Raw genomic sequence first — 27,960 nt, 5'->3', positions numbered from 1 at the left:
AGCTTGGGGGTGGTTTCAGTGGAGTGCGCACCGAGATTAGCAGGGTAGTCAAGAGTTTGACGTAGTAGTTCTGCGGAAACCCGCAAGGTGTAGAGAAGTAATGAATAAAAGGAAAATCAGACGTCCACCCGTTCGTAGCAATTGCTACATAGGAAAACCATACGGGTTCCTCGAAAGAAAAGCCGCATAGTTGAAGAAAAATTCGTCCTTGTCCGGGACGAATTTTTGGAAGGTTGGATACGATGTGGTCGATAAGCGTGTCTGATCCCCCCCCCCCCTTTATTGAGCAGGGTAGTCAGTGCCGCGCAGCCACGTGTACGATGCAAGGATGACCAGCCAGGTAGTCACCGCAGCTATCCAAGGGACAGCCGATGAAGCTAGCCTGTAAAACCAAGGAAGTTTGCTTAGATGCGTGCTTGAGAATGCAGCTGCTGGTGCTACAACTTCCCATGTATTGCCCGGCGTTTTCTACTGCAAATGCTATAATACTATATTACTTTAATAATGCAGAGCATATGCCTTCTAGCAAAAACCGACAAGCACAGGATCTAAATCCTCAAAATGTCGCTTAAGGTATGACACATTTTCGCACCTGTTCAACGACGCGGCCACGCTCTGTTTCCTACCAACACACACAAGTATAACCACTAATAGTTATTAGTCTTGCCACTTCCAAGCTACTATTTAAAGGCTATAAATACTTAACGTCCCACCCGGTTGCCTGTGTTGCAGCACGGGGTGCGAAAGGACGCTCTGACTATCCTGCAAAACCAAATGTACACGAAACACCCCCGCGCTCACGTAAAAAAAGAGGGACAGAAAAAAGAGGAAAATAAGAAAGAACGAAAACTACCCAATTATTATTTAAAGGCTAAACGAAACCGCAAAGCAAAAGCAGAAGCAAAAGCAAAGCATGCGCAAATACTTATGATTTCGTTGCCGCCACGGAGCCCTAAAAACCACTACCATCCGCCACGAAAGCTCAGCCACCTTCGGATGGATGGATGATTGAGGCTCAACCCTTTTCATCGGGCGGCGGCGGCGCGCGCCACCTAGCCTTGAATGGCACTAAATGAATGCCTACTTATGTATTTACTCCTTTACATTTGCGTTGATATTACCCACCAATCAGATAGCCTCCGTTATTTCTACCTGTTCAAAGTCTATTTTACTTTCAGTGTCTTTAAAACCAAAAGCTTTGAATAGTTCCCCGTTACATTCAACTGCAGGGTGGAGTTTTTACAAGCAAGTATCAGGTGTTCAGCCGTTTCCTCCTCCTCTCCACACGCCCCGCACAACAAGTCTATCTCATGGTATCTGGCTCGGTACGTTTTAGGGCCGATAGTCCGCAGTACACCTGTCCTGGCATTAAACAACATTGAGCTTCCATTAGAGTTTCCGTAAATATTTTCTTTGGCTATTTCTTGCTTAAACGTCCTGTATGTCTCTAATGCTGATGTGGTTTGCATTTCTGTTTTCCGCATACCCCTCTGTCTCCTGCCCAAGTATTTGCTTGACAATTTTCTAGTTCGCTTCCTCCACATTGTGTCAACATTCCTCGTGTATAAGTAACTGAAAACCTTCCTAGCCCACCGAATTTCCCCCATTTTTCTCAATCGCTCCTCAAAGGCTATCTTGCTACTAGCCTCTCTGCCCTTGAAAGAAGACCATCCCCGCTCCCCGTGCACCCAAAGATTTGGTGTCTTGCCATGTGCTCCCAGAGCGAGCCTACCCACACCACGTTGCCTAATTTCCAACTGTTGCCGGGTCTCTGTTCTAATACATAGAACTGCGTTGGCAAAAGTCAGGCCTGGAGCCATTACCCCCTTCCATATCCCTCGTACTACCTCGTACCTATTGTAGTTCCACAGTGCCCTGCTCTTCATAATCGCTGCACTTCTGTTACCTTTAATCGTTACATATTTTTGGTACTCTGTCAGATACTCAATGCCATTATTTATCCGCACCCCAAGATACTTGTATTTATCGACTATCTGAAGCGTGGCCTCCTCTATCGTATGCTCGCCGCAAATGTTATCATTAAAAATCATGACTGCTGATTTTTCTTTGCTAAACTTCAAGCCTAATCTGTCTCCTTCTGTACCACATATTTCCATCAATCCCTGCAGATTTTCGGTATTGTCAGCCATTAATACAATATTATCCGCATACATCAGTAATGGTAATGACTGTTCAATCAATTTTCCTTGTTTGAAAAATGACGGGTTGGAACGGAGTCCGCTTTGCTCTATTTTGGCCTCTAAACCTTGCGGGTACAGCATAAACATCAGAGGTGACAATGGGCACCCCTGCCTAAGCCCCCGCCGAATCATTACAGGCTCCGAAACCTGCTTTTCCCGTTGTATAATCATCCGGGTACATTTATAGATATCATTTAAGAAATTGGTTACTCCATCTTGCACTCCTAAAGTTTCCAGAATGCCCCACAAGCCCTCTTGAAGTACACTGTCATAGGCTCCCTTGATATCCAAAAAAGCCAGCCATAGGGGTCTGTGTTCCTTTTCAGCTATTTCAATGCACTGCGTTAGTGAGAACAGGTCGTCTTCTAGGCTCCTATGCTTCCGGAACCCATTTTCTAGCTCTCCAAGCACCCTCTTGTTCTCTACCCATGTCTGCAGTCAGTCCTTTATAATCTGCATAACCACCCTGTAAACCACTGACGTTACTGTTATAGGCCGCTAGTTATTTATGTCAACTTTGTCCCCCTTTCCCTTATATATAATTCTCATCCTACTTAGCATCCATTCGTCAGGTATGTTACCATCCATTAGCATTTTGCTCACCATCTCCCTTAATGCTTTCTTAGATTTCGGGCCCAATTTCTTTATTAACATAATTGGAATACCATCCGGGCCTGCGGATGTGCTACTCGGGACCCTCTTCTCGCCCCTTTCCCACTCTCTTTGTCCAAGCGAAAGCAGTGGATTGACCGGGCTATCCCTCTCCGACATACTGCATGTACCATTTCTCTGTTCTGTAAATTTTTCCCTCATCATAGTTCCTATATCCTCCATTGCCTCCGCTCCTTCTAACCGAGTACCTTCAGCTGTTACTATATACCTCTGCTCTACGCTTGTCCTATTACCAAAGGAGTTCAGATGTAGCCAGAATTTCCTAGCTGCCTGTTTATCTTTTTATTGCTTATTTCTGACAGCCATTAGGACCCTTTTGTCTTCATTTTCTCGTTGATCAAATAGGACGCTTCCCTTCTGCATTTTATGTAGTTTGTCCATTTCCTCTCTACTTCTTCTTCAGGTTCTCCCTTACCTTTGGAATACCTGTGTTCCCTAGAGGCTTCCTGCCGTTTTTTTATGGCCTTCTTAACCTTTTCATTCCACCAGTTCTTGAGTTTTCGTATCCCTTGCCTTGTTTTCCTGACTCGCGCCTTACCTAGCTCACGCCCAAATAGTCTCATTAACTTTGGGTAAGTCCAATCAGTTTCAGTACCCTCTAATAGTTCCTCTTCAATTTGTTTGGCCGCTATTTCCACTTGGTATTCTGAGTAAAAAATCCCATCTGGCATTTCCTAACGCGTCGTTTGTGCTTTAATTTCCCTCTTAAAACACAACTTGATAAGTTTGTGGTCGCTACCTATACTTCTGGAGCCCTGTTCATCCATAATCATGGCTCATAATCTATCCTACATCCTATGTAAAATTAACACATAATCTATTGTCGAGTGTCGACCCCCTACCTATTATGTTATGATCCCGTCACACTTCTCAGTAGAGTTAAAGACAACTAAGTTATGCCTCTCACACATATCCAGCAGCATGTTACCTGTGGAGTCTGTGTACCCATCCATATCTTCAATATGCGCATTCATGTCTCCTAATACAATTATCTCACATCCTTTTCCTAGCTCATTGATGTATGCTGCTATACAGTCCAATATTTTTTTGTTTTCCTCTTTAGCATTTGATCCTGTCCAAAGGTATACAATGCCTAGAAGTGTTTTTGCCCCTGTTACTTTTCCTTTTAGCCATAAATGCTCCTTTCATTCCTGTTTGACCCTTTGCCAATTTGTATTTTTATGAATGAATGCTCCAATTCCCCCGCCATTTCTGCTACCCTGTACTATGTTGCAGTATTCCCATGCATAATCAGGGTTACAGGGCGGTTGTTCCATGTCCCTAAGATGTGTCTCTACAAACCCATGAACCATTAAGTTCTCCTGCCTTAGTTCTTCGATTTTCTCCCATTTTAGCCTATTTCTGCCACCTTGCATGTTAATGAACCCTATGTCTGACTTAATTTGGCTCTTGCGCTTATTCCTGTCACCTCTCCTACAGTACCGATGCTTGCGTGTTTGTAGCTCCTGCCTCGAATCGTCCACGCCTACACTGGTTCCTTTAGAGCTTAGGGTCCCCCTAAATAAGTTGTTGCCTGACGACCCATCCTGCCCCCTATCCTTTTGCTGGTGGCACCACTGTAGTGACTTGTCATCCTGCAGAAAAGGCCGGAAGCCGGCTCCGTACATGTCCCAGTTGACCTCCATCCCGCTATACCCGAGTCGTCGGCTCAAACTTCTAATGACCCGATTGGCCTCAACCACCCTCCTTTCTATCTGGTAAATCTGGCCCTAGACCTCTGGGATAGTGCATATGGTCGCATGCACGCTCCTGGAGGCCTCTCTAAGCTTACTCAGCCCAGTCTCAACGTGCCTCTCAAGGTCTTTGCTTCTCCCCTTAAGCACGACCATTGAGCCCAGCATGCATAATGACCAAGCTGTCGCTCTCCGTGCTGTCCACTATCACTTCCCGCGCCTTAGTCAGTGCTTCTGCCATGCCCTTGCCCGCTTGCGCCTCTACCTGTACTCGCCTGTCCGCCTTCACTCTCGCCATCACGCCCTCTTCCCACATTGGAGTCCCCTATCAGCAGGACCCTTCTGCGTGCGAACCGTTCGCCTCCAGCCTACGTCTGCGGCCCCTCTCTTCGCGCCCGCTGGCGCCCCTGTGGCTGCAGCGTCGCCTCACTCGGGGCATGTTGCGCTGCTTCACTATAACTACGCCGATTCACCGGCGGCGAGCTGATGACCGCTTGCTCTGGCTCCCTGCCTCCCACTTCGCCTGTAGGCTCTACCCTAATTTCTGAGTTTTTGCCACCGCTTTGATGTCCTGACCCGACATTCGCCGCTGCCTGCGTCTCAAGCACAACGAGCCGCCTTTTCAGTTCAGCGCTCCTTTCCCTCTCTTCCTCAAGCTCGGCCACTGTCCTGACTAATTGCGCGGCCTGGACCACTTCCACCTTGACCAAATCGTCGACTTTCGCCTGCAGTGCTACCCGCTTCTCCCGCTCCTCCCTCAGGTCTGCTTCAAGCTCTTCGAACTTGGCTGCCCAATTTCCTTCCAATTTTCGGAATGTTTCCCTGACACCCTCGCACAGCCTGCACGTAAAGCTAGACCCCTCCGCGTCTGCTAAATTCTGGAATTTAGTCTCGTCGAGGAAGCACCATCGCAGGCACTCGTCGCACTACACTTGCTCCCCGTCCCCCGCGGCCTTCTCATTCTTCGGTTTCATCGTAAGGCCTACGTCCCTAGGCCCAACGAGCAAGTTCGCCAAATCACTCGAGCAAAGCCGACCTCGACCGCTATCCCAAACAAAAATTTAAAAATTAGCACTCCCTACCCCATGTAAGAATCCGAAGAGCTAGCTGAAAGAATTAAACAAGCCTATCAAATACGTCCCGCCTACCACCTAGGCCTAACAGGGGAGGCGCCACACCTACACAAAGCCGGTACATTTACTACTCTTACCAAGAATTCAAAACTTGCTTTCTACTCCATGCAAAAGAAAACACTTCGAAACACTAGCTAGTAAAGCTATAAGAGTACTTAGCTACGAACAACGTCGCTGAAGCTTCGTGCACAGGAGCGTCCGCGAGCAATCCTCTATACTCTTCGGATGAAAGGATGGAAGGTAGGAGCGTCCCCTTTGAAACCGGGTGATGGCAGTTGCCACTATGCTCAGCTTCTTATGTTGCCTTTTATTTTTGTTTACCTGTGTTGTGTGGTATTAAAATTCGCGATTTTCTTTAAATACGTCTTCCTAACCTTTTAACCTTATGTAACCTCTCTGCTTTTGAGCCACCATTCCTCCAATTGCCGTTTGCTAATTTCCACCGCATATTTATTTACAAGACTATTGTTATCTCTGATCCCTAGGGCCTCAGGAAGCGTTACTGGCAGCATCGACATCGGGATTGATACCATCACATTTTAGCATGAGGTGTTCTATTGTTTCTACATATTTACCACACACAGCACATCTGTCTTCTGCTTCGTTAAATTTCTTTTTATAGCTCCGCGTTTTGAGACATCCGAACCTAGCTTCAAAGAGTAGGGCACTGCCTCTTGCGTTATCATAAAATGCTTCCTTCCTGTTCTGCTGTTTCCACTATCGATATAGTTCCACACTATGCTTCTTTGCCATTGAATTTATCCAATTTTTACCTTCCGCGTTTTTAACCTGTCGTTTCATGCTCTGTCTTTCTCCGTCCTCGTGTCTGGCATACTTACTGGTTAGCTTCCTAGTTCTTTTCCGCCATTGTGAGTCAACGCTCTTTCTGTATAGATATTTAAATACCTTAGCTGCCCACTTGTTATCGTCCCATTTCCTCAGGCGTTTTTCATATAGGATTTTACTCTGAGCTTCCCGTGCTTCGAACGATGCCCAGCCCATATCTCCCTGTACTGCTTCGTTTGTGGTTTTCCCGTGGGCGCCTAGTGTTAATCTTCCCACAGCTTTCTGATTTACTTCTATAGTCTCGACTGAACCTCTGCCCTTAAACACAGGACCGCATTCCCGCAAGTAAGCCCCGGCACCATTACTCCCTTCCACATACCTCTCAGTACCTCATACCTGTTGTACTACCACAATGCCCTATGTTTCATTATCCCGGCATCTCTTCGCCCTTTTGCTATTGGCCTCGAGCTCCACCACTGGAAAAGCTGGCGCCACCGTCGGCGTGACGTGCTAGGAGGGATCACGTGGACATAGCGGCCGCGTCGGCTGCTTCGGGCGCGCCGAAGCGAGCTGAAAACGAGTTTAAATTCCCTCGTACGCTGCGGTTTTCATTTAGTGGCGAAATTTTCCCGCTTCGAGTGTCTTCTTTACAACGCTTGAAAGCACTACAATAGGTAGTGGCTGCCTTTGAAGGCGCGCGACATGGTAGGCTACTGCTCGGTGCCGCAGGGCCGGACGCACGTAACGGAGGCCGGTGTCAGCCTTATTCACGCGTAGCCGCAGGACAAGAAGCTGCGTGAAGCTTGGCTCGCGAAACATAAAACCGCCCAACAGTCATCGGCTACAACTCGGGTATGCAGCAAGCACAGACGCGGGGAAGATTTCTGTTACGGCGCCCGGTCTGCGATGTTCTGAAAACGCGCACTGAGACGCACGCCCGAGTCCGCTGCCCGACTAATGTCATGACGGTTTGGTCTATCAACTTGTCGATACTATAGATACTGGCAAGTTTAGTGGAGTGGAAAGGCAGCGGTAAGAAGCACATTTGAAGAAAGCATGGCATATGGTCATGTTTGTGTTATGAATTAATGCACTGGATTACAAAAAAGGAGCAGCGGGAAATTGCACGCTGAGAACGCCGATAAACATACAGTGCGACGCAACTCGAGAAATAGTATCGAATGGTCAAAGAATTTAGAAGAAAAAAAAAGATTGAATCGTCGCGACGGCACATCACAGTCCCCGTAGGCATCGAAGTCTCTACGATGAAATTATTTTTGAACAGCTCTGATAGCGCCCACTCAACAATGGTTGCTTGTATACTGTCAAATGCTCATATTCTGCGGCCCAAAGCTCATGGCACGGTGCAAAGACGCGCACGCGGCGAAAGCGAAACAGTGCGCGGACAAGCATGCAGACGCGCAGTCGGTCGTTGCGAATCTGCGCGAGCGCTGCATTGAGGCTTCGTTCTATTACGCTCCATTTAGTTATAGAAACACTATAAGAACATATTTCACATAGTTTGCTCTCAGCGTTTACCTACCTTTCACGCAAGAAGTCGGTTCGGGAGACTCCATCGCGGCGACCGCGCGCAGTGGCGTTCAGTGTACGTATTTGGTAAAGAGATGGCGTCTGTAAACGATTGTGTGCTTTCAGTTTGCCCAAGATTATTATTTAGACAGTAAGAAACTTCTCTCGTTTCGAAAGTGCTTACAGAAATGTCCGGGAAAGCTCGCGCGTGGTGTTTTCAGTGAGCGCTGACAGCAAAAGCTATGAGGAGCGCGCCACGTGATCCCTCATACTACGCCATCCAGGCGCTTCCGATAGAGGGCGACTCCGTAACTCCTCGCCGCCAATAAGAGACTGTTCGTGCTTTTCCGTGTACATCTGCCGTTTATTCATACCTGGATATATTTGTATTCGGCCACTCGGGGTATTTCATGGCCTTGTATTGTAAGCTCCTGATCAGTTGTATCGTTGAAAAACATTCCACCGGACTTAGCTGCACTAAAACTGAAACCTCAACTGTCTCCTTCGTCTCCACAGTAATTAACCAGAGTTTGCAAATCTTCCTGGCTATCTGCTAACAGTACAATATCGTCCGCATACATTAAACCCGGTAGTCGTTGCTCAACAACCTTTCCGCCTAATCTGTACGACAGATTATACCCTAGAATGCTTCTTTGTAACCTTCTTTCCATACTTATCATATTGTCACGTGGTAGTGACTGTGAAGAAAGCAGCCAAATTGAGAAAGACGAAACTAGCGTTTTGTTGGGCGAACTTGTGGCCTCAAAAACAGGCTACATTCAAAGAACGGCGACAGCGGCGAACACAGTCGGCGATCTTCGAAATGTGATCAGCGGGTCAAGCCCGTCGGCTGTTATACATCACTCGTCGAATGTTCCACAGTAATCGCTGGGACCCGCGTGCCTTCCACAAAGTTCTACATTATTCGCGTCGCGCATACATGCGATCAGATTACACAAGGTTCGATCACAGACAGCAGATGGAAGCATCGATAACATTCCAGAAACTTCCGATACATGCAGACGCGTCCTGCGCTGTGCGATAACATTTGGTAGGCGGCAAAACGTGTCGCGCGATAAATACAAGTACACGTGTCAATATCCCCCTTTTGAAAAGAACGACGCGATGCTGCAAACGAAATAAATGAAAACACCCGTAGCAAAGAAAACAACAAAATAAGGAAGTTTGTCAGCGTCCGTAAAATGGTTTAAGACGCACCACGTGGAGCACTTCAGATCGTGCGTGGCGCCGCTGTGAATGCGAAATGCCGTCTGGCACGACCTTATAGCCCAGTGCGCCAATACGTTGGATGACCTTGTAGGGTCCGAAATAGCGTCGCAGTAGTTTCTCTCTCAGTCCTCGTCGGCGTTTGGGGGTCCAAACCCAAACACGGTCGCCGGGCTGGTACTCGACGAAGCGTCGTCGGAGGTTGTAGTGTCGGCTGTCGGTACGCTGCTGGTTCTTGATCCGTAGGTGGGCAGGGCTTCTTCAGCGCGCTGGAGATAGGTAGCGACATCAAGATTCTCTTCGTCAGTGACGTTCGGCAGCATGGCGTTGAGCGTCGTCGTTGTGTTCTTGCCGTAAACCAGCTTGAACTGGGTGATCTGTGTTGTTTCTTGCACCGCCGTGTTGTAAGCGAATGTTACGTACGGCAGGACGGCATGCCTGGTCTTGTGTTCGACGTCGACGTACATTGCTAGCACGTCGGCAAGGGTTTTGTTCACGCGCTCCGTAAGACCGTTCGTTTGTGAGTGGTAGGCAGTTGTCATCCTGTGCCTTGTCTGACTGTACTGCTACATGGCTTGGGTGAGGTCCGCTGTAAAAGCCGTTCCTCTGTCGGTGATAAGAACTTCTGGGGCACCATGTCGCAGCAAGATGTTCTCAACAAATAATTTCGCCACTTCGGCTGCGCTACCTTTCGGCAGTGCTTTCGTTTCAGCGAAGCGGGTGAGGTAGTCCGTCGCCACGACGATCCACTTATTTCCAGTTGTAGACGTCGGAAAGGGTCCCAACAAGTCCATCCCGATCTGCTGGAATGGTCGGCAAGGACGCTCGATTGGCTGTAGTAATCCGGCTGGCCTTGTCGTTGGTGTCTTGCGTCGCTGACAGTCTCGGCATGTTCTGACATAACGGGCGACGTCGGTGGTCAGGCGCAGCCAATAATACCTTTCCTGTATCCTCGATAGTGTCCCAAAAATCCGAGGTGTCGAGTGGTCGGTTCGTCATGTAGGGTGTGCAATACTTCCGGACGCAGTCCTGACGGGACAACAAGAAGGTAGTTGGCGCGCACTGGTGAGAAGTTCTTCTTCACGAGTAGATTGTTTTGAAGCGTGAAGTAAGATAATCCGCGCCTAAATGCCCTGGGGACAACGTCGGTGTGCCCTTCCAAATACTCGACAAGGTTTTTCAGCTTCAAGTCTGCTCGTTGCTGTCCAGCGAAGTCTTCCGTGCTTAATATGCCAAGGAAGGCGTCGTCATCCTCGTCATCTTGCGGCGGCGAGTCAATGGGGGCGCGTGATAGGCAATCGGCATCAGAGTGTTTTCGTTCGGACTTGTAGGTTACAGTGATATCATATTCTTGCAGGCTTAGGCTCCACCGTGCCAGCCGTCCCGAAGGGTCCTTTAACTTCGCTAGCCAACACAAGGCCATTCAAAGTCGCTGACGACTTTGAATAGCCTGCCATATAGGTAAGGGCTCTGGCGGAGTGGTCGAGCGCACTCTTCGGTGATTATGCGATGCTTTGCGACTGGTGTTTGTCGAATCCTCGATGACGTCGAAATGCAGCCTTTTTATCGTCGGCGCAGACTTCTGAGCTGTTGCTGCTTAATCATGGGGAGACTTGGATTCAGGTTGAAGTTTGGTTCAGGAACTATGGTCGTCGGATTAGATGGGGCAGAATCCGAGAGGACAAGCGTATTACTGGTTTCCAGAATTTCCTCGATGTACGCGATCGTAGTGTTGAACTCCTGGCTGAAGTTTGTCAGCAACACTTTAGTTTTTTCCTCCGTGCAGTAGGGCGATCCCTTTTGCGGCGCAAATTTCACGGTCTAGTAATAGACATTGGTCACCCTCGATGACGCCTTCTACGTCGGCAGGTGTTTTGGTGCCGAAGGAAATGACAATGCTGGAGTGGGGCGGGATGCTGGCTTGACTTTCAAGCACGCTTAAGGCGTGGTGACTACGAAAGCTCTCCGGCGGTATCGCACGATCTTCCGACAGCGTTATCGACATCGACTTCAGGTCGATGATTGCGCCGTGTTGGTTCAGGAAGTCCATGCCGAGAATGACGTCTCCTGAACACTGTTGGGGGATAACGAAGGTGGCAGGGTAAGTGCGGTTATAAACGGTAGTTCTTGCCGTGCAGATTCCAGTCGCCGTGATGAGGTGCCCTCCAGCTGTCCGAATTCGAGGGCTTTCCCATGCAATCTTAACTTTCTTCAACTGCGCGGCGATGGGTCCACTCATGACAGAGTAATTGGCTCCTGTGTCTACTAAGGCGGTGACTGCATGGCCGTCGAGAAGCAAGTCGAGGTCGGTGGTTTTTTGTCTTGCGTTACAGTTGTACCCGTCCAACACGTATTACACACGCATCGAAGAGCCACAAATAAATGTTCAAGGCATTAGCCGGTCACTAAGCACCATTTGTGCAGCGGTGGCGTGGAGGTAGAACACCCGCCTCGCGTGCAAAGAGGTCCGTGGTTCGAATCCCGGTGCCGGCAATTTTCCACCGGAAAAAAAAAATCCGCGTGTTGATGAAATTGCACAAACAGGCCTGGAGTGTGGCCTGATCCCGGTGACCAGAACCGGTAGCGCACTCCCTCACCAGAGCAGGATTGGCCACCCTGGTGCAGTACTTGGCCACAACCTCCTATATGAACACAACAATCAAACCCCGGCCCTCAGTCCCCAGCAGCTGCGAAGCAACTGACCACGGCGGCGGTCAGACCTGCAACGCAGCAGAGGGTGCTAAGAATCAGTGGCTCCGGACAGGCCGCCAATGGAATATGAACCTGGCAACGTTTAACGCTAGAACGTTATCTAGTGAGGCGAGTCTAGCAGTGCTAGTGGAGGAATTAGAGGGCACTAAATGGGATATAATAGGGCTCAGTGAAGTTAGGAGGCCAAAAGAAGCATATACAGTGCTAAAAAGCGGGCACGTCCTGTGTTACAGGGGCTTAGCGGAGAGAAGCCAATAAAAATAGTTCTTAATGGTGAAAGTTTGTGCAATGTGCAAATAATTTTATAGAATAAAAAAGCAGAAAAAGTGTGTCACTTTTCTCATCTGTACTTCTTTGTTTCCGTAAAATCATTTTCATGCTGCATAAAATATTACTATGTGCTGCTACCAAGTTGCCCAATGATTTACCCTTATTGGCATCTACAAATTAATCACGTCACAAGTTGACAGCGACTCAATGGTACCTTACAATTACGGTCACGTACCAGGTACCCATTACAAATCTGAAGACACAAAACTGTGGGCACTTAAATAATTAAGTGTGCAAGAACCTCCAGATACCAGTCATATCCATTTGTTTCCCAAATTTTGCTACAGCAGAGAGAAATAGGGTGCCAAAATGGTATGCAACGTTGTGCCACATACTGACTACCGTACTGGTTTATATGCCAGCAGATTATGTCATTAAATACAAATGCTCATTTAGGCGTAAATATCCGTTTATGCATCATGGTATATGTTTTTATCAATTAGACGTCATTTCGGACGTTTGGTTGCCTCGATTTGACACGTACCATCGCGCTCAGTACGAGATGCAACGCACGACCACTTTACCACGCGCATTTGCGTTGTAGCTCATATTGAGCGCGGTAGTACATCATAGTCCCATATAGGAAGCAGAAGACATATATATTCTAACGCGGAAACAGAAAATTCGATCAGATTAAACGACTTTATTTTTTTCATGCATGTGGCAGAAGTGCAGAATATCTTTCATACATACAATATACCCACAGTGAGACTTCCGACGGATACGATTTCGTATACTGACGCGCAGTACATGCATGAGTTGGATATTCTAAGAACGAAGCTTCCTTTTCCACGGGAGCTATAGGTTACGTGGAAGCTGGGTCACGTGGGCGCCTGCATGCAGCGCGCAGTCTGCCATTTGGGAAGTGGCGTTTTTGTCCAGGCGGCCCTTATCGTCTTGCGCAAGAGCGATATATTAAAGTGAAATATACATGGAAATATATATACGTAAAAACATAAAGTTAACAGTGGCTTTGATGGACAAGGAAAAAAGAACCTATACAATATTGCCTATTGTAAGCCATTCCATGGTTTCAGCCAGAAATTTATAACTACATTAGGGAAAGCTGTATAGGTAAATCTATACTGATTAAAAAAAGATATTCCAGTTAGTCTGTATATTTGTTGCGGCGCACTACATCTCATGCATCCATGTTAATTTTTCCTCATTCAAGTGCTTTTGTGGTGCTGCCTTGGGCGTGTTTCTGGATTTCTCATCTTGGACTCAGATAGATGGCACCGTTTATTCAAAATTTACTCATGACAGACACCGCTGGCTTCTCGGCCGCAAGCGCAGCATACAACTCCAGTCGATGTCACCTGGCCAGCTGCAGAGACTTGTCGAAAACACGGAGGTAAAAGAAAGACGGCCGAGAAGGAAAGTTTCCCGCGCTTCTCCGCCTGCGTTTCCTGGTTGCGCACGTTTTGTCTGTTTCTTTCTCCTTTTTCTTTCCCCTCCAAGCCCCATACTGCGGTTACCGGGCCACGCTACTCGGCCTTTGGCTCGGTTCCCCTTCTTGCCCGCTTTCTTCCCCGCCTCTGGACTATTTTCCTTTACTTTTTTTCCCTTTAGTCCGAGTTGCCAGAGGTTATATCAGGGTGTCGTTGGAAGTAGGCATGCGCATTTACATTGCTCGTTTGTTGGCGCTCAAATTTCGCAATGAAGTCGCATTCCTTCTGGCATTTTTCACAGAGTGTTTAGCTAGTATCTCTGCTTGCCATGGTTCACGAGAAAAAGACGCCTCCTACCCAGTCAACCGAACCAGCTGCGAAAGAACCAGTTTAACAGCAATGCAAAACGTTTTACCAATGCGGACAAACAAAAAATGCCGCCTTTTAGCGAAACGTGAGTTGAAACCAAGCAGTAGTACGAGCGAACTCATAAAAAAAAAATTTAGAAGTTCGGAGTTGCATTCTTGGGCTTCTGCAGTGTGCATCAGCTGTGGCAGCACGCGCAACATGCTTGTTATGATCGTAGTTATGTATTTAGTGCAATATATTTTATGCTGTCTAACAGGAAAAATTGGAGGACGCTTAAGCTTCGCCTTTAACAGTGGAACGCGATAGCGTTATCGCACCCAATTCGCACCGCCCACTCAAACGATCTACGCGAACCAAACGTCGCGATCGGCACGGACAGCCGCGACGCGCCATGAAGGCGGACGCGGTCATGGGGCGAGTGGCGCGCCACGTGTTGGGGCAGCGCCGCACATTTCCGAGAAGGGCGTCTTCAGTGCTTTCTGCAAGATGGCGCTGCGTGTGCGCAGAGCGCTGAAGAAATGTAGCGGAAACGTACTTCGCTACTCGTGTAACTGCGACTTGTGTAATTTACATGCTCATAATTACCGATATACACCGCATTCACTAGAGGCGCTTTTGTCCCGCTTTGAACTATCGAACGCTGTTGGTAACACGACATCTGGGGAAAAATGGGAGACCTTCAAGCAGGCGGTTAAAATCAAGGCTTTAGAGCGTGCGAGCGCTATATGCAGAGAAAAAGGAGCAGAAGAAAAACAGATGCGCCAGAATCTAGAAAAATTGATCAGTGAGGAATGTAGGATGCCTGGCATGTTCATGGACGATATTCGCGCACTGAAACATAAAATAGAACAGTTCGATATCGAAAGATACCGCGGTGCTTTGGTGCGGGCAAGGGCTGAAAGGCTGATAATGGGAGAAACACCGTCGAAAAGAGCGTTAGGCTCAGAAAAGTGGCATGCGCGCCGCAATCAGATAGCGGAAATCGAGCATCGCGGAAAAGTCAGCGACGCAGCAGAAGATATCGAGCGTGCTTTCTTCGAGCACTACAGTGGTTTGTTCACCGACTGCGCAGTCGACGTTGATCGTTTTACTAAGGACTTTTTGTCGTTGATGCCAACAAGGCTAGATGAAAGTACGAAAGAAATATTGGAGGAACCAATTTCGGAAGAGGAAGTGAAAGGTGCTATGAAAGTATGCATCCGGGGAAGTCCCCTGGCCCTGATGGTCTAACCTCAGCTTTTTATAAATATTTCAAAGGTGCGATCTCACCAGCCTTAGCGGATGTATACAACGAAGCCTTCCAGCTCAAACTATTACCCCCGTCCTTCTCATCTTCCCACACTATTCTTATACCCAAGTCAGAAGATCCCGTTGCATTGCGAAGAGTAACTTCTTACCGCCCAATTTGTCTCACTAACGGAGACTATAAGATAATGATGAAAATCTTAGCAAAGAGATTGCAGACTGTCATTGCGAAGCTTGTGGGGCCGCATCAAACGTGTGGCATTAAAGGCCGCACTATCTTCTCAAATATACACGTAGCACGCAGTATCCTCGAATGTTGCGATGTAATGGGTGCACGAGTGGCAATGCTCCAAATTGATCTCGAGAAAGCGTTGGACCGGGTGCCTCATGACATTCTTTTGTGCATTCTAGATTATGTGAATTTGGGTAGAATAATTAGAGAGGGGGTTGCCATGGCGTACCGAGACTGCTCGACGCGGCTTATTGTCAACAAGGTGTTGGGAGCGCGAATCCAAGTTAAGCGTTCGGTGCGTCAGGGCTGCCCTTTCTCGCCGCTGTTGTTTTGCTTGTATATAGAGTCGTTTTGTTTGAGTGTCATGAAGAATGACTGTGTCCGCGGGTTTAAACTGCACGAGGTTGAAGTCCGCCTGTTGGCTTATGCAGACGATATTGCTGTGTTTTGCACTGATTTGGACAGTATAACACAGGCTGTCAAATGTGTTAAAAAGTTTTTGTGCTGTGAGCGGCAGCGCGGTAAACTCGGGTCAATGCCTGGGATTCTGGCACGGGGATTGGCGGGCGACCCCAGACACTTTTGCCAACATGAGTTTCGTTACGACTCCGGTGAAATACTTGGGTGTTCCCCTTCAGTGCTACAAAGACAGTGAGTCGTACTGGAGGAGTGAAGTGGATGAGCTGCGGGACACAGTAAACAAATGGAATGGCTGGAATTGGTCTATGTTTTCTAGAGACACAACTTGCAACATATTTTTAGTGAGCAAACTTTGGTACATCCTCCAAGTCTTGCATTGCTCAAGGGTAAACATCCAAAAAATTCAGCGGGTATTCGCAGTGTTAGTGTGGGCATCGTCTTGGGAGACATCAAGTCAAACCAATTTGTTTCTTCGAGTTCGAAATGGAGGAGTTGGATTGTCACATTTGTTTTTGAGACAGGTAGTCAATCGCTTTTTTTTTCTTCAGGGACGCAAAAAACCCGTTCTTATACACTGTTTGCCAACTTCGCCTGGGCAAACACTTGCCCGATATGGTTGTCTCAGTGGGCAGTTTGCCAAGGGGTGTTTATGGTTTTCTACGTGAAGTTGTGGTTTCATGCAGGTTTCTGTCAGCGTGTTTTTCTCTTCAATATTTGAGTGAAGTCAACCGGAAAACACTGTACAAGGACCTGTGTGATGTTGTTCTTCCTGTGCCTTTATGTCGGTCTCTTTACAGAGCAGGCCATGGGCACAATGTTCTAAAGCGCGTTAAGGTGATGCTACTACCGTCAGGCGCTAAGACGTTCTTTTTTAAATTGCACACCGGAACGCTGACTGTCAAACCGTGGCTGGCTGAAAGAGGGTTCTTTGTTCCTCGGGGCACTCATTGTACAATTTGCAGGCGGGAGGAGACAATTGAACATGTTTTTCTGTATTGTTGGGATGCTGTTTTCCTCTGGGATGTGCTCCAGCGCACAATCAAAAAAGATTTCCCCCTAGATGCATATGGGATTCGCTACTTGCCAATAGAAAGTAATGATGGTACCCCATTCGATATGATCATGCTTATGGCCCTGCATAGTATTTGGAAATGTAGAATGGCGGTAAGGCACACCGATCTCGATGCAAGAGCGGCTCGCCAGTATTTTAAAGAACGCATACGGAACTTTGTAGAGGAACAAAAGTTGCTGGAGTGTATTCCAGAGTGGTTGCCACGTGTGGAATTATTATTGGCGATAAGAGAGTTTTAGCACAAGCGCGGCCGCACAAGTTCTGCGGTCGTTTTTAACATATTGTGTGTGTGCCTTTTGATTATTTGTGAATGTGTATTTTTTATCCGGGCCAATGACCGGCAATAAAGAAAAAAAAAGAACTCGTGGCTGAGTGGTAGCGTCTCCGTCTCACACTCCAGAGACCCTGGTTCGATTCCCACTCAGCCTATCTTGCAAGTTGTTTTTTATTTATGAACTGCCTTCCGGGATTATCGATCACGGCCAACGTCACCGACGCCGACGGCACCAGCTTTTCTGCGACACGAGCGTCTTAACGCTCTCGCGTTAATACATGGAGCCAAAGTTCAGTCGGGAACTAAAGCCGGCCCGACACAGTGCCGGCTTGTCGCACCGACTGGCGCACTCGGCGTTCGGCCGTGGTCTGACGGAGCCCGCACTGCCGGCCCCGTGCCGATGTAGCTGAAAGGAGACGCCGACTGTTTTCGGAAGTCGCGTGGCTAGTGAAGCCGGCTTCCGACCATTTCTCAACAATCGGTCAATCATTGGCAGTCGGCCAGGGTTGCTTAGCCTGTGATGTGGACATAGTGCGCCCAGTGCTGGTAGCTTCCTATGCACTGTTTTCGACGTTTAGTTCGTCTTGAAGCGAATGACAGCACGAATGTTAATTCAATCACTGCTGCTGCACACTTATCTTGCTTAATTTGGTATCGCAATCGATGCTTCGTCTTTCGGGCGAATCTACGACTTTTTTTGCTTTTTACTTTGAACGTTCGTCACTCACCCTTTTCAATAATGTTAGACATCGCGACGAAAGTTTTGGAAGTGAGGCATTACAGATATTAAATCCTTCGTATAAAACGGACGTTCTTTGGCGGATTATCAGTCTGTTGTAACGAGAGTCAACTGTATTATGTTGCTGCATTAACAAAGACAGTCAGTCAGCTCTTCTGTATTAACTGTTTATTCTAAATAAGCCTTACTGCTTTGCTTTAGATGCTTTCCTTTGGATGTGGGGCTCCCAGACAACAGTGGCATATTCGAGCTTGGTCCTAATACTAGAATTGTAGGCAAATTGTTCCATTATAGAAGGTGCCGATTTGAGTTTTCTCTTAAGCAACTACAACTGATCGTTGATAAACGTAACACCGAGGTATTTCCGTTGGAGAACATCCATTATCATGCGCCTATTAACTGAATATGTATACATACTTGGGTTCTTTATTCTTGTTAGTCATACCAACTCGTACCTGCACACCTTTAGTTGTATTCATTTCCATGTCACAATGAGTACACCATTCATCTATTACCTGTAGAATTTCTTGTAAAATCATGTGATCATTAACAGCGGAGATAGTTAAAAAAATCACTGATTGTTATGATACTTCCTAATGCAAGATTTGAGCATAGCAGTTCTATTTGTGTGTTCATTTGGCGACATATTGCCTGGCGCAGACAATCTATCTCGTGCGGCACGTTGCAAATGGGGTGAAGTGTGGCGCGACTGCCTAACTAATTTGGAGAGTGCGAGAGCCGACACGTGGGTGACCCATGGGCGGGATTCACAGCCGCCGCTGCTGACAGACCTCCCAGACGACGCGTGCTAGTGTGGTGCCGTCTCGTAATCATCGGTGCCGCACTATGCTTCTCACTTTTCCGCCATGCCCTCCATTTTGCGCCTCGTGGTGTCGTTCGTCTCCCTCCTTCATCTTTTGCTGTGCTTATTCGCTCCGTTACGCAGCCGCCGCTCGCCGCAGGAACGGGCGTGTCAGAGCTGCACTCTAAAACAACATAGTCATCGGCAAACGACTGAATACACACACCAGCATGAATCACATCTACCAGGTCATTTATATAAGTTTGAAACAGTAGTGGCCCCAGGTACATTATTGATCTTGGCTACCCTTTTTTGCAGCCCATCGACATTACTGTCGACGGCATCGCATCCATTATAATTAATCTGAAAGTATCCACATCAGCAGGCATTGACGACATAAACTCAAAGATACTAAAAAAACACGATATCACTCTCGAGTTAAATATTATCTCATATATTCCGGCAATCGCTATCGGCAGGAATGCTTCCCCAAGACTGGCAAATCGCGAAGGTGATTCCCGTCTTTAAATGTGGCAATGGACATTCACCACTTAACTACAGACCCATTTCACTTACTTCCATCTGCCGTAAAATGCTAGAGCATATAATGACCTCCCATATTTACAATCAGTTAGAGAATAATAACTTTTTCTTCACAAACAAGCATGGATTTAGGAAGGGTTTATCGTGCGACACGGAACTATTTGAGTTCTCGATTGAATTACATTTTAATCTGGACAAAAACCTGCAAACTGACTGCATGTTTTTAGATTTTTCAAAACCCTTTGATCTCGTAGCTCACTACCGACTAATTTCTAAACTGTCTTCGTTGTCCTTAGATTCACTAACGCTATCTTGGATTCGTAACTTTCTTACCAATCGGCAGCAGTTCACCGTGGTAAATAATTTTTCCTCCCCGATCTCTTACGTTTCTTCTGGTGTGCCACAGGGCAGTGTCCTCGGTCCACTACTTTTCCTGATATATATTAACGACTTACCGAATAACATTTCTTTTCATGTGCGGATCTTTACTGACGATTGTATAGTTTACCAAGAAATTGCTAGTACTGATGACCACGTAAAAATTCAAACTGATCTTGACCTTATTAGCAGTTGGTGTAGGACCTGGCTAATGTCGCTTAATCCAGATAAATGTAAAGTAATGTCTTTCACTCGCAAACATTTCCTTTCCGACTTCTCATACTACATTAATAACAATCGTGTGTCTGTAGTTACTTCTTTCAAATACCTAGGCGTAACCCTGCCAACAAACCTTTCCTGGACTACACATATAAACAACACCGGCGGAAATGCCTCCCGATCCTTGGGATATTTACTTCGGAACCTCGTAAGACGCCGACAGATGCCCGCAAATTAGCCTGCCTTACATTTGTTCGCCCTAAACTTGAATTTGCTTCTTCAATATGGTCCCCTCATTACATTTATTTAACGGCTATGCTAGAATCAGTTCAGAATAGAGCCACTCGATTCATCTCACAAAATTACAACTGAAACTAAAGTATAACGCAAATTAAAAACAATTTATCAATTCCTTCTTTGCACATTCATCGTGATGTAGCACTTTTATTGCTGTTTCACAAGTACGTTCACGGACCAAGGCCGTCACCAAAAACTCTGCAAGTTTCTCCATTCACTTCACAAAGATTGCATAATCATCTACACTTTCACGTGTCATCCGCATGTGGAACGACCTTCCCGATATCCTGGTAGCTGAAGCTAACAAAGAAAAATTCCGCCACGACATAAACATTCATTTCTTACTCAGAAAAATTTTTGTCTGCGTTGCTTCTTGTACGCCTTCTTTTTCTTTTATTGATCTGAGAATTTTAGAGCCATTGTAAACTCGACTCTTCGTTGTAGTATTATTAACAAAGCGCTTTATGTTCTGTATAATTGTTTGCTCTTTATATTGTGTAAAATTTTTGAAGGTTTCCTTACCCAATGCCCATTCTTCGGGCCTGTAAGGTATTTTGAATAAATAAATAAATACACTTCCCTGTGGCATGTCAGAGTTAATGTGCAACAAAGCAGCATGGTGATTCGAAAATTTGTAAAAGCTGTCTCCTGTTCCTGAGGTAGGCACTAATCCATTTACAAACATTATATAGAAGCCTTATGCATTTTCATTTGTACAGTAACTTGTCATGCGGCACCTTATCAAACGCTTTAGAAAAATCCAAGAACAGCGCATCAAGCTGACCGGCGATGTCAAGTAGGCACGCGAATTTGTGTAGTGTTGATACCAGTTGCGTAATCGTTGACAAATGTTTTCTGAAGCCACGCTGTTGTGGTGACAAAATTTTACGCATTTAATAATTCAAGAATGTATGATGAAATTACGTTTTCTAAGTGTTTGCAGGATGTGCTTGTGATAGATATGGGCGTGTAGTTATTAACTGATAAGCAGTAGCCCTTTTTATGAATAACTGTGATGCACACAATGCGCCAGTCGTTGGGAATTTCGCCTGGGCTGAACAAAAATTTTTAAAAATCTGTCAGAGATAGAGCTGTCTGTTCAGCGTATCGAAGAAGGCATTAGGAATGTTTTCAGGCCCTGTAAGTTTCTTTACATTAATATTAAACAACATAAGCATAACTCCTTCATTAGTAACCGTGGGTAGTGCGATGCCCGCACGTCCTGAGGCACATAGATGTTAGACTTTGAAAAGACACTCTAAGAATAACAATAAATTGTTCCGAAATCTGGCTAACATCTGTGATTACATGGCCACCAATTTTTATTTTGGTAACATTCTGTTCCTATTGTTTTCAAAATATGCCAGAACTTCTGACTGCATGTCACATTTAATAACTCTGAAAGCTTTCGGTTAAAGTGTCTCCTGACACACATAACGTTTCTACTAGGTTCTGGTTAAGTTCGAAAAAATCTGGAGTCGCAGTCTTTTTTCTGTTTACGAAGCTGCTTAATTTTACATTTAGTCTGAATGGTATTGCCAGTTATCGAAAAGTACGCTGGCCGTTTGCGCATTTGCTTTAAGGGAATAAATTTATTTAATAAATGGGCAAAAATCTTGCAGAACGTTTTCCACGATGTTTCAACTTTGTGTAGGCTAAGGTTGAGATTTAAGTCCAGTCAGTCAATTAAAGAAACATCATCTACCCTTGAAAATTATTTAATCCCCCAGTTTGTCTTTGTGTGCTTTGGTCCTTTACAATGCAATTGCTAACAAAAGAAAACCAAACCATGGTAAGAAATTCCTGGTTTTACTGAAACCTGCACTCCATAAATAACCCGGTCATAAGCAAAAGGTCCTGCACGCTCTGTTCCATATTGAGACAGAGCATAATATGAACAATACCACTTGCTATTGAACCTCCATAGTTCATTGGATCCCAGTTAACAGTGGGAGAATTAAAATCACTGGTTATAATAACGTTCTTGGATGTGCAGAGTCAATAGGTGATCTGACAGCTTATTCATAAACAAGTCATCAGCATCAGTTGGCCTGCACACAACACAAAGAAAAATAATTTTGCAAAAAGACACGCCTAATAATAACTGTTCATGCTGAGTGATTTCGTCGCATGCAGTTACGTTAACAGAGCGCTTGGTTGCCACGGCCACGCCAGTACCGCAAGATCCTCTATCCTGCCAATACACACGATAACCTGGCAGTACAATTTCATCATCACGCATGGCATCATGTAACCAACTTTCACTAATGGCACAAACATCTGGATCATATAAAATTAATAAGGATTGCAATGCATCATCTTTATTAACCATACTCCTACCAAAAAGAAAGTAGGCATACTGTGGTGGCTTCAACTGCTAACTCGGACATGATGGGGCACCATTATTTTGCAGAGCTACGTGCATCATCGTACTGTCATCCCGCACATAAAACTAGTTATTTTTTATACGGACCTTATGATACACTGACCTGTGTCACTCATACCTGTGTCACACGGGCAAGTCGGATCTCCTTCAAACTTCCTTCCCTTAAAGGACCGCAAGGGAGTTTAACCTGAAAGGAGTTAGCTCCGTGTCACACGGCCTATAAGTGAGCTTTCGAACGCTGCCGCTGGGGGCCCATTAGGCGCTGCTCACCTCATACGCAGTCATGAAAGAACCACGTTATATATTGCTAAAAAGTTTTGGTTACTTGTCTTGTTACAAAATCGCGTTGACCAAAACAACAAAAAATGGCGCAGTCAGGGTAGACGCAGCAGCCATTCCGAGAACGCCCGGTTCGAGAGTCGAATGTAGCTGCTCAACTCAAATGTCTTTGTCAGTGCTCAAATACTATATTATATGCAATAAAAACAGTTATAATTACGGGTAAAAGGGAAATTAATAAAAATGACAGTGATTTCTTGACTCGAAATTCAAGCACGCTGGGAACAAGGGTACTCCCTTCAGTCTGCAAGGGAGATCTTCCATCTCCTTTCGCTACACTGTAAACGGAAATAACTCCGAGGTGGGAGTATACTGCTTGTCCTATAGCGACCCCCCGGTTCGGAGTTTTTTTTTTTTGCTCCGTATGATCAGAGTAGAATTTTTACTCCGTACGAGCGGAATTTTCGCATGGAATTATGGGAGTTTTTTTCTGTCTTTTCTTTATTTTTTGCTTTGCTATTGACGGAGTTTTTTTGAGGTGCAACGGGAGTATAAAAAGAGCCATCGCGTGAGTTTGCGCGAACATGTTTACATGCAGAGGCTGCTGGTCAAACTTCGAAATACGCACACGAGACCGCGTCGAATTCGACGGGACAACTCAATGAAAGCACATATATCATGACATACATAAACATTTCAGAAACGCCCAATGCAGAAATTTGAAAGACATCACACGTACACGCGATACTCAAGAAGCAACGGTGCCAGTATATATAGCCACGATATTGTGTGCCTCGAAACCACCTAGGGAGCAGCTGTGCTGTTTTCAGAATTACGACTCACATGCTCGTTCATACGAGATCTCTCTCTCTGAAATTAACAGAATACCTTAAGCAACACAAAACTGTTAATTCAAAATAGTGAGAGAAAAAAGTTAAAGGCGTAATTTTTCAAAATTATCATGCCATTCTGTGAGTGCTGAAGCGACTTCGCACACTTCCGGCGTTCGCGGCCAAAAAGTAGTGCGTTAGTTACAGTAACCAAGAAAAATGTAAGTGCATGTGTTGCATAGCAAAATTAAATTTTTTGCGATATAGTGGTAGCGCAGCAAGAAATTATTACGTTTGAGCATGACCCGCAGCAGCCGACATAATTAACACCGAGAAATGCGCAGTCATACATTTTATACACCGCACTACTTGCTCTGCGTCCGAGCAATCTGTCTTGGTTGCGAAAAGGAGCTACATCGCTGATCTGTCGAGTGAATCCCTAAACTCGGAGCCAGCAGGCATGCGTCTAAATCAGTGTCTCGGATAGAGCGTAATGTTAATGCAATATAGGAAGCAACGACGTGACCAAAACATATATGCGCGATAACAATTCGATTCACATCGCTCAATAAGAAGCTTTATTTTCAGTACGCATACTTATGTCCTACCGTTTTTCTTCGGGCGAGGATATCCGTTCACAGATACATAAAAACAGTTGCTTGCACTCCGGTCTTTCTCACTGGCAACACAGCACCGCAACGAACTTGGGTTACGCCATTCATGCGCGACTAGAACGGATGTCGTCGCTCGAACAGTGGCTACTGTTGCCATTGCTACACGGTCCTTTCAAACACTACACTGGACGTTGTCAGCATGTACTCAAAAGGACATAGAAGTCGCATTTCACGTACTGAAACACAAGACAGGGTGACGCAGCATGAAAACACAGCCAGAACGTGAGCCGACATCACGAGCCCGTGAGCAGCTTCGAGGTATACCTAAGCCTTTTTCCGCACTTGAAAACGTGGTTCTTGCAATCATCGTTGCCAGCAAAGCGATCACAGCTAATGCACTTGATGCTGAGATACAGTGAGCTTCAGGCGTGCCTCTAACACTTTCTGGAAGGAGATACGGGAAACAAATTGACGAAACGCTGTCACGGAACGACACTTCACAGACGTAAACAAACCGTCAGCCATGAGCACTGCCCGCTCCGCCGAACGCGCCCGGTCGCTGGCGAGGCGCACAGCCTCATGCGAAGCGCCACGTGACCAACCTGTATCGGCGGAGGGGAGTTTTTTAAAACTCCCTGTCGGAGTTTCACGGGAGAACAAGATTTTTAAGCGGAGTAAAATCGCGTCATGTCGCCTTAATACTCCCGCAGCTAGCCAGCGGAGTGAAACGAGGGGATGGCGCAGTTTTGCTCCCATACATCGGAGTAAATATTTGAGAGGGGAGGTTTTAGGGCACATCACCTCTTTAAACTCCCAGGTGGGTTTATTTTCGTTTACAGTGTAGGAACTTCGTTAAACTTCCTTTGCTAATGGACTGCCGTGTGACACGGCGCGCATCTCCCTCGAGATAAAGACGTCCTTGGTTGAAGGGAGTTAAAAGGACTTTAGCCGCGTCCGTGTGACAGGGCATGCACGAACTCCTTTAGGATAAGGGAGTACCAGACTTTCTAAGGGAGTTCAACCTCTAGATAACTGTGGTCATGTCACACAGCCAATTGCGAGTTATTAAAAGAAGCCGTCAGCATTCAGTGGTGTGTGGTTTTTGTACAAGTATATAACTTGTGATTACCCTTGTAGGTATTATAGATAACGCTTCTTCGATAAAACATATATTTAATATATTTGATGTGAAAAACATGCAGCTCATGGAAAATAAAACTGCGCGCACCAAACATAGTGCTGACAGCGACGCTAGCCAGCCTGTATTTATCCATGTGTTTATTTGCGGCTTGAGGAGTAGGTTCTCCATTACGGCACCCGATCTGCTGCAAACTATACTTGAAATGCAACATTTCCGGCACAGTGAGCACGTGAGCTTTCCTTTTGTGTACTGTGCCGGTTTCAATCATGAGTGACCACACTGACACGACTACCCTGACACAGGCCAAGTTTACATGAACCCGACGCGTGCAGGTGTAGTAAACAATCGGGCCGACTGTGCCCGACGGGACCGGGCTTACACGAACTCGCTTCCAGCAAGTCCGGACGACGGCACGTTCGAACTGTTTCTGGCTCCTGCTGGTGTCTTTGTGGGTCTTATCGCTACGATAATGTTGCACCGCACAGCGCTTGTCTTGTCCCGCTGCCTGCGCCTAAATTGAGACGTCTCAGTGGCAAGTCTCGGCGCCGTTCACATACGCACGGGTCAAGCTGCCTGCAAGATGACTGAGCTCGACTCGACGTTTGCTCAGTCCACAAGTGTTTGCAACTGGATATTCCAGCCCGGTAAACCTACTCGAACCGCTTCGGTCGGGTTCGTATAAACGCCCTGAAAGATAAAGAAAACATGGCGCGAAGCGGCCAAGGTCGAGAGTATTGTGCAGCAACCAGCAAGCATAACCATTGCTGAATTGTGCTTCAACTTTTATTTAATTCAATAGAAATGTTTTAAAAAGTGCTACAATAATTTTAATGCATCTATTCATTAAAATCTCAGTTTTACAACAACCAATATGGGCACAACTGTACTCCCTTCAGCCGCTGAAAGCCGTGTCGGTGCAGTAGTTGTTCTGTGTATATACCTGCGTGCATAGACGGATAGTTTTCATTTTCCCGGGAAGGGGGCTGCGGCCCCACTAGCTTTATGAACCCCATGTATGGATATATATATATATATATATATATAGTCATATAATGAGAAGCCAACAAACACTGACACCAAGTACAACATAGGGGAAATTGCATGTGCTTAATAAAGGAAATAAAGTAACGATAAATTAATGGAAATTACAGTGGATGAAAAAACAACTTGCCGCAGGTGGGAACCGAACCCACAACCTTCGCATGTCGCGTGCGATGCTCTACCAATTGAGCTACCGCGGCGGCGTTTCCCCATCCACTTTCTTGGGTATTTATGTGTACTATAGTAGAACCCTGGGAGTAGAACCCACTCCCAGGGTTCTACTAGTACACATAAATACCCAAGAAAGTGGATGGGGAAACGCCGCCGCGGTAGCTCAATTGGTAGAGCATCGCACGCGACATGCGAAGGTTGTGGGTTCGGTTCCCACCTGCGGCAAGTTGTTTTTTCATCCACTTTAATTTCCATTAATTTATCATTACTTTATTTCCTTTATTAAGCACATGCAATTTCCCCTATGTTGTACTTGGTGTCAGTGTTTGTTGGCTTCTCATTATATGACTAATAATTATCGGGTCCCTCGGTTAACCCCCTTTCTTCTGGTTTATATATATATATATATATATATATATATATATATATAATCTTACTATTGCAAAAACTTCCTGTGACCTGAGAGAATTGAGTGCTGACGACTTTATATGAGTATATACTAGACAGTTCAATTTTAGTCTGAGTCCTCTTGGTGGCGTAATATTTCCTCTAAAATTGTCGCATACTTGGCTGTCGCTAATACTGCTTCGCCTCTCTCTCTCTTTCTATTTCTTTTTCTATGAGTCTGAGTATAAGCGCCGCTGCGCATGACTGTTGATTATAATTTCGAGTTAATCCGACTTGACCTCGTTTCGATTACAAAGTGTACTACATAGTGTTCCCCAACTATCATGCACCAAGAGTTAAAAAAATAGAGCAGTTGTGTTACGCGAAGAAAACGTAGTGAACTTTATTGCTAACCAGGTGCAGTTTGTAAACGCTAATAACGGTAATTCTCGGTTTTCTAATGTACCAGCAGGTGTTCCTCAAGGCTCAGTCCTGGCTCCACTTCTCTTTCTAATCTATATTACCGATCTTCCGAACCGCGTTCTTTCTTCTTCCATAAAGCCTTTCTCGGATCACTGTGTTCGTTACCGTAAAATGACTAATCCTTCCGATTCCCAAGAGCTGCAGGACTACCTTCCGCGTAACTGAGTGGTGATCTAATTGGTGCATGCAACTAAATTCAAATAAATGCAAGGCCATGCGAATATCTCGTAACGCTCCCACGCACACATACTTAATTAATGGTGCACCTGTGACGTCAGTTACCTCTTTCAAGTATCTCGGCCTTCACATATCAAATAGCGTTTCTTGGCACTCGCATATTAGCTATGTTAATAATCACGCTA

At 46.0% G+C, this 27,960-nt stretch overlaps 1 protein-coding gene across 9 annotated transcripts in view; it reads left to right on the top strand.

Annotated features, from left to right (window-relative positions):
- Positions 1 to 27,960, top strand: part of LOC139057669 (DENN domain-containing protein 2D-like) — a 614,144-nt gene that overhangs the window by 558,070 nt on the left and 28,114 nt on the right. The window contains exon 17 of one of the 9 annotated variants that reach the window (XM_070536308.1): positions 13,552 to 13,656. The exons of the other annotated variants lie outside the window; for them this stretch is intronic. Within the exon in view, the coding sequence (XP_070392409.1) occupies positions 13,552 to 13,643 (92 nt within the window). The 3' untranslated portion in view covers positions 13,644 to 13,656. Of the gene's footprint in view, positions 1 to 13,551; positions 13,657 to 27,960 lie in introns of those variants that run through there. 9 annotated transcript variants of the gene reach the window in all.

The sequence above is a fragment of the Dermacentor albipictus genome, chromosome 3 (assembly GCF_038994185.2).
Source record: "Dermacentor albipictus isolate Rhodes 1998 colony chromosome 3, USDA_Dalb.pri_finalv2, whole genome shotgun sequence".
Lineage (NCBI taxonomy): Eukaryota > Metazoa > Arthropoda > Arachnida > Ixodida > Ixodidae > Dermacentor > Dermacentor albipictus.
Note: the sequence above shows the minus strand (reverse complement) of the source record. Positions and strands in the feature narration are given on the sequence as shown.